Genomic DNA, 10,461 nt, shown 5'->3' with positions numbered 1-10,461 from the left:
TATTATTAAAGAGAATTGTATTTATGTATTCATTTATTTATTTTATTTTTTATCTTTTGCTTTATTTAACCCTTTGAAATATAATAGTGATGAATAGGGTCATGCAAACTAAAAATAAAACTAAGCTTTTAGTTAATGCTCATTTGTATTACACATTGATCAGAGCTGAATCTTTCAAATAATGTCAAAAAGTTCAATCATTTGATAATTATATCAGTAGTAAGTTATGGCATATTTCCTGACTGTCTGTGGGTTTTACGTTCATTCCAGTTTTCACCTGAAGGATTCGTTCAGCTTAGTAAAGCTTTACACACGTGATCAGGAGCGTGTGTCTTCATTCTCCTGTTATCCTGGTGTCTGCAGGTACTGTGCAGGGACCATGCCGTGGGGCAACACGGGCGACCACAGAGATTTCGAGCCTCAGAGGCACGACGACGGCTGCATCGAGGTGATCGGCTTCACCATGGCCTCGCTGGTGAGCGCTTCAGTTCTTTCTGTGAGACTGAGAATGACGTGGAAGGCTCATGACTTACATGCGCTTCCCGTCTTCACCTCAAGGCGGCGCTGCAGGTGGGCGGTCACGGCGAGCGGCTACCATGCCGTGGGGCAACACGGGCGACCACAGAGATTTCGAGCCTCAGAGGCACGACGACGGCTGCATCGAGGTGATCGGCTTCACCATGGCCTCACTGGTGAGCGCTTCAGCTCTTTCTGTGAGACTGAGAAGGAAATGTAGGGCTCATGACTCACATGCATCCCGTCTTCACCACAAGGCGGCGCTGCAGGTGGGCGGCCACGGCGAGCGGCTGCATCAGTGCAGAGAGGTGGTCCTCACCACCTTCAAGACGCTGCCGGTGCAGGTGGACGGAGAGCCGTGCCGCCTCGCGCCCTCCACCCTCCGCATATCTCTGAGGAACCAGGCCAACATGCTGCAGAAGAGCAAGAGACGCACGTCTGTGCCGCTGCTCAACGAGTGAGTCTCATTACAACGCATGTCACAGCTTCTTACACAAGTGCTTCAATCTTGCTTTTTCTGTTTGTTTCATTGATTCATTTTTGAGATTAGAAAAACACGTTTTTTTTGTTGTTTTACTACATGATATTTGGCAACCTGAACTAATCTCGTCCTGTCATTCCAAGGTCAAAATGTAATATATATATATATATATATATATATATATTTATAGTTATATTATTTATGTTTTTATGGTTTTCTTGTCACAAAAAAAGCTCCCCCAGTAGCTAACCACTTTTTGATTTAGCATAAATAAATAATATAAAAATGACAATATACAATAATAATATACTATGTAAATAAATAATAAGCAATAATAGATAAAAAGTTTGGGGTTGGTAAGATATTTTCTTATTTAACAAAAAAAAAGGCATTTAAAGGCATAAAAATATACAGTTTTGTAAAATATATTATTAAAGTTTCAAATAACTGTCTTCTATCTGAATATAATTTAAAATGTAATTCATTCCTTTGATCAAAGCTGAATTTTCAGCATCATTACTCCAGTCTTCAGTGTCACATGATCATTCAGAAATCATTCTAATATGCTGATTTACTGCTCAAGAAACATTTGTTATTGATATATTATTTATTTTGACTGTAATACTTTAAATATGTTTTCATTTTTTTATTTTTTATTTGTATTTTTAATTAAATCATTAATAATGCTTTTTAATGATTTTTATTTAATAAAAAAATGTTTTCAATAAAATAAAATATTAAAATAAATTGTATTATTATTATCATTATGTATTTATTTATTTTGTCTATACCAGCATTGTTGACTATATGGACTGCACAGGTGGAAAAATAATGCTAATCATTAACCAAATAGCTATTTAAGCACTTTGAATGCTTTTCTAAAATATTTCAGATAGTAAACACAATAAATTAATATTGGTTGATGTATTAAAGGTTACAGAAATAATAGTAAATGATGATTAATTTGAATATGCAACTATTCTTTTAAGGGTCAATCATGTTGACTTGAATAAGGATGACAGATTTGGTCTAAACAGACCAAATGGCCACAAAAAGCATTTTTATGCATTAATGACTTCAGTCCTTCCTGATCTTCACCTGTCCTTTTGTGAAGCTCATTTTCACTCTTCTTCACGAGCTCCTCATCGTCTGAGATTAATATTGTTTTCACGGTTATTCATTATGAATCAGTACGATCATGAAGTGTTTTCATGTAGTTCCTGTGAGCATTATCAGCAAGCAGAAGATAAAACTGAGAGCGTGCCTGTTCCACCTCCACCTTTGTTGATTAGGTGTTTCGTTAATGTGGCGTCAGTTCTCATTTGTCGTCGGTGTTGTTGTATCGCAGCCCTCATGCCGTCCCTGAGCGTCTGCGTCTGCGCGTGAACCGCATCGGCCTGCAGGAGTACGAGAGCATGCAGTTCGACAAGGAGCGTCTGCGTGACATCTGTAAGTCAATCAGAAACCTTCCCACAATGCAGTTCACATGTTGTTATACAGTGCTGCTGTAGGACAGGTGAGTATGATGTGACTGTGTGTGTGTGTGCTTGTTCAGCGACTCCTGTTGGCATCGTGGTGGTGAGAGGAGACTGTGACCTGGAAACCTGTCGACTGTACATTGACAGACTGCAGGAGGTGAGCGCTTCCCATGATGCTCCTGTCAGACTGATTTCATTGAGCACTCAATCAATACGATTACTGACACAACCGCTGGCACTTACGACTGAATTTTGTTTGTCATCCTGTAGTGTTTAATTATTTCAGGGTCAACATTTAACCTCAAATCTAACCACAGTTTTGTCGCCATCATGTTATAAATTCATGCACTCACACATTTGTGTCTGGTGTTGACAGGATTTGCATCAGGCGCCCTCTACTGGTCACAGAGTGCACTACCAGGTGAAGGCCTCGACAGCATTGGACAAAATTCAAAACACAAGATGCTGAATTGGAATTCATCGAATTGCAATTCAAAGAAATACAGAGAAGAGATTAATTCATTATTCATAAAAAATAATTATGCCTAAATATTCCCATATATAAGTTCAGTACTGTCAAAATAATTATTACCGGCATCAAAATATATGTTAAGAACCACAGCATGTTTAAATAAATAATAAAAATGAATATTCACATTACAATTTAAATCTATTCATTGTGTAATGATAACTTAATAAAATACATATTTAAAATATTCACACCAGTATTTCAATCTTTCAATTTTGTAATGATAACATAATAAATATAAAGATGTAAAATATTTACATCAGAATTTATATCTATTAATTGTGTAATAAATTACTTAATAAAATAATAAAAAATATTAAATATTTCCATTTGTTATAATAGCATAATAAATATAAAAATTGAACATATTCACATCAATTTGAAATATTAATTTTGTAATTATAACGTAATAAAAAAGTAAAATATTCACATCAGAAATGAAATCTTTTCATTTGTAATTATAACATAATACATATAAAAATGGAAATTATTCACATCAGAATTTTAAATATTAATTTTGTAATTATAACAATAATAAAAAAAAGAAAATATTCACATCAGAATTTAAATCTGGTGATTTTGTACCAACTAAAATTTTATTCACATTAAAATTTGAATCTAGTAATTATGTAATATTTTGAGTAAATTATAGCATAGTGTTAAATGAAGTAATCTTCAGCTGTGGTCAACTAAATCAAATATAGTGATTTATAAAGCAATTATACCCCAAAATTTGTGTGTTGTGTGTTTGGTGATTCATATTGAAAATAAAATGTATATGTATTCCATGAAAACAACACGTCAATTTCATTTTATTATAATTAATTTGTACTTTTTTTTTATTCAAATGCTGCGTCCAGTTTGGCACCTCAGTGGAGGAACTGAATTAGAATGGACAGTAAATGTGGTTCTGAATAGTTTTTGCTGTGTTTTGTCAGGATGAGAGCACAGGTCTGCCGCGGCCCAGTTCTGCACACAGACTTTCACCGAACTGGAGCTTCCTAGACTGTGAGTCACTTCATCTGTGCCTTCTCTGTGTCAGTAAATGCTTCCGAATAATTTAACCGCTGACATGTTTATTCCGTTTCCAGCTACATCAGCTGACCGCTTTTATCGCATAGACAAGGCTCAGGTATTATGACCATACAGTATGCCTTATAAAAAATGTAAACGCTAACAGGAAGCTGCATAATGTGCACTTGTGTGTACAAACAGGAGCACCTGCACTTTGTGACCGAAATATGCCAGGATGAGGTTTTCATCCTGGACCACGAGGCCCCAGCGGTGAGCAAGGTCCGGGTCCCAGGAATGCCAGACGTGGTGGTGGAGCCCAGTTCCGGGTGAGACTCTTGTTTCTGTTGACTCCTGACAGGTTTATACCTCGCTAATTGCATAACAAACAAAGCTGACCTTTTATTTTACTCTGGTTTCCTTATTACAGGGTTGCCCTGACCTCAGACGAACAAGGTAAAGTACAAACGCATATTTCTCTGAAGTGGTGGAGAGATAGGAAACAGGTCTGGACTGTTTAGAAATGGAGCAGGTTTTCTTTAGAGGTTGATGTTTTCTGTCAGAGGTCATGTGATTAACCAAAGTCATCTCCACCAGAAATTCCCACATGCATGTCATGCAGTTCTTAGGATACCTCATCGTTACTCAGTTTTGACAAAATCTCAACTGTTTTCCAGCTCTCCTGTCGGCTACTGTTAAAGGAGATGTAGAGGCGGTAAGAGTTTTTGCATCTCCTTGTTTTATGAGTTTGAAAGTGGAAGTGTTTTCGAGAAGTGACTTGCACAACTCGTTTGTTTTCTGATTGAAAGCACCAATGCATCGTCACTCATCCGGACTCATGGTCTGTCCCGTGTGTCACAGGTGTCGGGCTGCTGCGCCGCCGGGGTCGGTCTGCTGGTACGGGACTCTACGGGCTGCACCGCTCTGCACCTGGCCGCCCAACACGGCCACACGGAGATCGTGACTTTTATTCTGGAGCACGGTGAGTGAGAGACAAGCCCATAGACACGCACACTCCCGTGTTTGAGTACGCAACGTTCAAAGTTTGCTTGTCACATGCTCAGCTGGGATAGAAGGGAAATTTTTGTGGGTGAGTTACAATCCAATGTCTAACCAAAACCAAAAGCAGTTAAGAGTAAATAACTGTTTCTAAATATATAATGGCCCCAAAAGGTATTTTCGAATCAAATCACATCAAATCAAAGTAAACGTAAAATCCAAACAAACCAAATCAAATATAATTAAATCAAATCCAATTAAATCGGTCAAATAAAATCAATGTATTTTATATGATATGCATATATACAAAAATATTTTGTATAGAGTATTTCAGTTTTGTCAATATACAAAATGTCAATATACATTTTTTAATTTCTTAGATGTCCAAATACATTTTGGTGCATAAAATAAAATCAAAATTTATTTTTTATATGCATATATGTAAAAATGTATTTTTGTTTTTAAAGTTTAAATGCTTCTAAATGTCACATTGCATTTTTAATGTCTTAAATGTCCAAATACTTTAGAAATGAACTCTTTACATGTAAATAAATGTAATCATTGATTTTTGTATTATATAATTATTATATTATATAATTATTATTGTATTATATACTAAATATTTTTGTATAAAGTATTTTAAGTTTTTAAATGCCAAGTGACATTTTTTAAATGTCCAAATACTTGAGACATAAATTATTATTAAATTACATTTTTTTATTACTTATTACATTATTTACATATCTATTTATTTGATAAAATTAATTATTATATATAATTTAAAAATAAAATATATAATAAAATACTATTATGAATATTAATACTAATATCAATACTATTTTACAAAACTCTATACTATATCAAAGTTGAATCTCTTGTCACTCACATGCAGTATTTTGATATCAGAATTCTGTTTCTTTCAGGGTCAAAGTTGATGTTGGATTTAACTGACAGAGACACGTACGTAGCTGCGGTTTGATCTGTTTATTTGCGTGTTAATGGTGTAAACTGGCATTTCATTTGCCTTCATTTCCTTTTTTTCAGAGGCGATACCGCATTGCACAAAGCAGCGTCTCAGCAGCATGTGGAGGTGTGCAGACGTCTGCTGGAGGCCGGGGCTTCCCTCAGCAAAACTAACTTCCTAGTGAGAATCTGTTTGTGTTTCCTCTTTGTTTTGACACGTGGTGTGAGACTCGGCAGTCAGCTTGATGTCACATTGTCCTCCTCAGGGAAAAACCCCCAAGGATTGCGCCCTGGACGCCGGGAACGCGGAGTTGGCGTCTCTCATGGAGAGCCAGCCGGTGGAGGAGCCGGCGGTGCACGAGGACCTGGAGACGGCTGTATGAACGGGCTCAGCGATTAGAGTCGGGAAGATGTTTACTCACAGAAAGCGGCTGTCGGCACTCCTCCGAGCGTCCGCTCGCACTCGCAGAGAAAGAACGAGAGAGCGTGAGAGAAGACAGACGGAGAGAGAGGTGTATCGAGAGCGCCTCGGGTTGAGAGAGTCCTCGGGATCGCGTCTAGCTGTTGTTTTTCCACTGATGTCGCTGTGGGGTTTTAGCATTTATTTATTGCTCTTATTTATTATAACTATTTATTCAAAGATGGATTGGGTTTTGTTGCATCGCAGGTTAGTTTTAGAGACAAAAGATGTTTAAACTTGCCAGAGATGGAAGCTGTCATGCATCAATGTTGTGTGCCAAAGACACACAGAGAGGAAGAACATCAACTGAAGAGAGTTCGATTAAAGGAGGATCTTCTTCCAGAGAGTTTTTATGATTGGACAGAATCATCGCGGAGATTTTAAACTCAAACTACAGACTTTTCTCGTTTTGTTTGTGTGCCGTTACAGTGGAGTGATTGTGAAATTATCTTACGACGACGAGAAAAGATCTGAGCCATATTCAGTGCAATATGAATGGATGACATTTGTGCATTTATCTATTTAATATTACATTACATTAATGTTTCAAGACAAGCAAAGGAACCGGATTATTATTTTTTTTCCACTGATGGCAGCTGATTGGTTTCTGAAATGCCAAGGTGGTTGCGTTTGACCGAAGAATGACTAAACCAAATGAATGCCGGTGAGGTTTAAGTGTGGTATTTCGAACATATGCTTAGTCCATGTCACATCACTCATGCCGGGAAATGCCCAGCGATGTGTCTGCATGAAAAACGGATCACGCTGAGCCTTTGTGAGATCCATTTACATACGAGTGATCTGCTGTGTTGTCTTGTATCATTTTAAAGCATTATTGTGCATGGAAATTTTGTTACCTCTCTGGATGTGTCTACCCCTCTGTGATTATGTAATGAAATGGCATTATTTCTTCTTTTATTTTTAAATTTAAGTTATATGAAAAATATGAAATTGTTCGGTGGTTGTATTTTTATTTTTTTTAATCTTTTAAAAGACGGGACTACTTGAATGTTTTAGTTTTTTCTAATTTCTAAATATCTATTTTAGGTGTGTATGAGGTCAGTGAGTGAGTAGACTTGAGGGATATGTGGAGATGTGAGAAATATCACCTGGCACGATCTCTAAACTGGGAATGTTTCTCATTAAAGGGCAGTCGGATGGAAAGCACCAGTGTTGTGTGTTTTCTGGAGAGTCATAGATCACCCTAAAAGTATAGTTTGAGAAATAACATGCAGTTTTGCCATTCTTGACTCATAGTATGGACGTTTACTTGCTTTTTCTCTTTAAATGCAGTAATACAGCATGCAAACATAAAATGAACATTTGCACCTCTTTTACGGTTTACATTCTTATTTACAATTTCAAGGGATTGTTTAGTGTGTGTTAAAGTGATTTTTCACCCCAAAATTAAAGTTTGGTGATTTACTGATTTACTGACCCTCATGCTTTTCCAAAGTGAAACACGTGAGGAGCACAAAAATAAAACGTTTAGCATAATAATGTTCATAATGCCCATTCCATGCAATAAAAGCATAAGAATGTATTTAAAAGTAGTGACCTTTGTACTAACAGTACCTAACAGAAACGGCTCGTATAAATGGTTATAAAAACTGAAACAGAAGCGAAACAAGTAATAGGAAAGAGGAGAAATAAAAAGCGATACTTATTGTATACATGATACCTATAAATCATGTCATTTTGCCATTTCGGTGGTTTGAGCAGTTAATTTCAGATGAAAGTCAATGAATCAATGCGACGATTCTTACGAATGGGATTTCTGTTGAATCATTCTGAGTCACCGCGTGTAATGATGACATATTGATGACGTATAACTTTGGCTCCGCCCACAGCGCATAAATACTGTACTGAACTTTCGCTCTGCTCCGTGATAACATCAGACATTGAACACGGAGTCATGTAAGTGGGTCAACTTTCATTATATTTATTAACCAAGAGAAAATGTTAATAGTCACTGTCTCAGACTCTTGTATTTTGTTTCTTCAAGATAATCAGGAAAAGTTGGTTCACACTTCCGTGACTTCGGATAGACGTGTTTATATGTAGAAAAATATGTCGAGAATTTCCAAAACATCAAGTCATGCTTGTGAGTTGTGTCTAAACTTATGGAGATGTCTGAGACTGAAGAAAAAATGAAACAAACGTCTCAAGTTTCTAGTGAGCGTTGGTGAACATGCCCAGACACATTCACTCATCATTAACATGAGCCGCGACTTCATATACAATCAACTAATCTGTCACTTTCGTCAATAAACGTCCGGATTAAATCACTTCCTTGTAAAATTACGTCAAACTTAATTCTGTGAAAATAAACGTAAGTTCAAAGAATATTCAGGGTTAAATACGCTTAAACTAGAGACTTATATTGCTAGTGCATTAATGCATAAAATACTATCCGTAGGCTAGTTCAAATAAGCGTGACAAATTTAGAGTAATTTAATAATTATAAAATATTATTAATATAAGAAGAGGAATTTTAAAAGTTTGCAATGATGTATCCCTTATGCAAAACCACGGTTAATTTTTATTTTTTGATTGGTTTTATTTGTAGTGAAATAGTTAATTTTCATAAGGGATATCCACGTTTTAATAATGTTCATGCTGCACATTTCATGCCATGAAAGCATATAAAATGTAGTCCATGACTACTTCACTGTATATATCTAGTGTACAAAATCTAATAATGTTTCTAAAATTATGTTAAAATGAATCGGAATACTTCTTATTAGTTCAATTAAATTTAAAGTAAACCAGAACATAGTTAAACGAAGCTTAACAAATCTAGCACAGTTTAAATTAAACTTATTTATTGTTAAACTTTTTTTTTTTTTACACACACACACACACATATATAAAAGTTTAAATATTTATATATATAATATTTTCTAACATTCTTAAGATGTTAAAACATAAATAATAAAATATAATATAAATAAACTTTACAAATATTTATTGTGGTTTGATGAAGTGTATTTCATATCTGAGCAGGGATCAGCAGCACAGTAACGGTGATGTCCGGACGTCTGCGGCAGACAGTCTGGAGTTCAAACTCCTCATAGCATACACTCGTAAGAGACGACCCGCCGACACCCTCCTGCAGCAGGACGTCCCGTCTTCACCACAGCCGGCTGAAGATCACAGCAAACCAAAGAAAAATAAAAGAAACAAGAGACTGTCTTTCCTCTTAAAATGTATTAAACCACAGACAGATAAACCAGCACATGTACAGCAGCCAGCGACCCTAGCGGGTGAGTATGAAATATTATATTGATCTGAATGTGTGGCTGCTTTAAAGTATTTTTTTAAAACAGTCCCTATTGTGGAGATTCCAGCATCTGATTTGCTTCCTTCAGGTTCAGATGGTGGGAAAGTGGATGAGATGGAGAACATGGTCAGTGAACTGACAGAGATATCAGACTCTGTGCACTTCACTCCATCTGATATAGAACCAGACTCTGATGGTGAGTTTGAGCTCAGTCTTCTCTTTTGAGTTCTGACGTTTTAGTTGCTTCATTGAGAGAAGAGTGCAAACTGAACTTCACAGTGCTGTTCTCTCAGCAGATGTTGTGGAAAAGCTGGTTGAGCTCCTCAGAGAACATGGCGATAAACTGGACAAAAAGGTCAGTGAAATCAAATGAGCACTCATGATGCCATTTAAGATGAGATGTAAATCCTGACCACCAGGTGTCTCTGCAAACATAGTTACCTGCACTGTAATATTGTCCGTCGTGCTTATTTTACTATATGCTTTTCATTCCCTTTTTTGACAAGAATAACCAGCTGAATCCAAAAGTCTGAGACCACATTAAGAGAAAAAAATGTAAATGAAATTTGTAATGAACTGCACAATAGAACTCTTTTTTTTTAGTATTTGTAATAGACTTTACATTTGAATATGCATTGTATTTTATTCACTTTACACATTCGAACACTCATTATGTATAATTATTTGAACATTAATTTGATATAAAGTATATATATGTGTGTGTGTGTGTGTGTGTGTGTA

The 10,461-nt window shown here is 36.2% G+C and overlaps 2 protein-coding genes across 2 annotated transcripts in view; both read left to right on the top strand.

Annotated features, from left to right (window-relative positions):
* Positions 1-7,330, top strand: part of LOC107726026 (diacylglycerol kinase iota-like) — a 47,755-nt gene extending 40,425 nt beyond the window's left edge. Inside the window, 14 exon segments of the mRNA XM_016535489.1 lie at positions 364-475; positions 774-973; positions 2,346-2,446; positions 2,553-2,632; positions 2,852-2,896; positions 3,943-4,012; positions 4,096-4,136; positions 4,220-4,344; positions 4,446-4,471; positions 4,693-4,730; positions 4,877-4,997; positions 5,938-5,974; positions 6,059-6,158; positions 6,244-7,330. Of these exon segments, the coding sequence (XP_016390975.1) occupies positions 364-475; positions 774-973; positions 2,346-2,446; positions 2,553-2,632; positions 2,852-2,896; positions 3,943-4,012; positions 4,096-4,136; positions 4,220-4,344; positions 4,446-4,471; positions 4,693-4,730; positions 4,877-4,997; positions 5,938-5,974; positions 6,059-6,158; positions 6,244-6,360 (1,213 nt within the window). The 3' untranslated portion in view covers positions 6,361-7,330.
* Positions 7,331-8,264: 934 nt separating this feature from the next.
* LOC107726042 (apoptosis facilitator Bcl-2-like protein 14) overlaps positions 8,265-10,461 on the top strand; it is a 3,748-nt gene continuing 1,551 nt past the window's right edge. The window contains exons 1-4 of the mRNA XM_016535515.1: positions 8,265-8,354; positions 9,444-9,703; positions 9,809-9,916; positions 10,017-10,075. Coding sequence (XP_016391001.1) covers positions 8,353-8,354; positions 9,444-9,703; positions 9,809-9,916; positions 10,017-10,075 — 429 coding nt within the window. The 5' untranslated portion in view covers positions 8,265-8,352. The remainder of the gene's footprint in view (positions 8,355-9,443; positions 9,704-9,808; positions 9,917-10,016; positions 10,076-10,461) is intronic.

The sequence above is a fragment of the Sinocyclocheilus rhinocerous genome, unplaced genomic scaffold (genome assembly GCF_001515625.1).
Source record: "Sinocyclocheilus rhinocerous isolate Xijiao unplaced genomic scaffold, SAMN03320098_v1.1 scaffold395, whole genome shotgun sequence".
Classification (NCBI taxonomy): Eukaryota; Metazoa; Chordata; class Actinopteri; order Cypriniformes; family Cyprinidae; genus Sinocyclocheilus; species Sinocyclocheilus rhinocerous.
The sequence above is the reverse complement of the archived record's forward strand: the minus strand, read 5'-3'. Positions and strand labels throughout refer to the sequence as shown.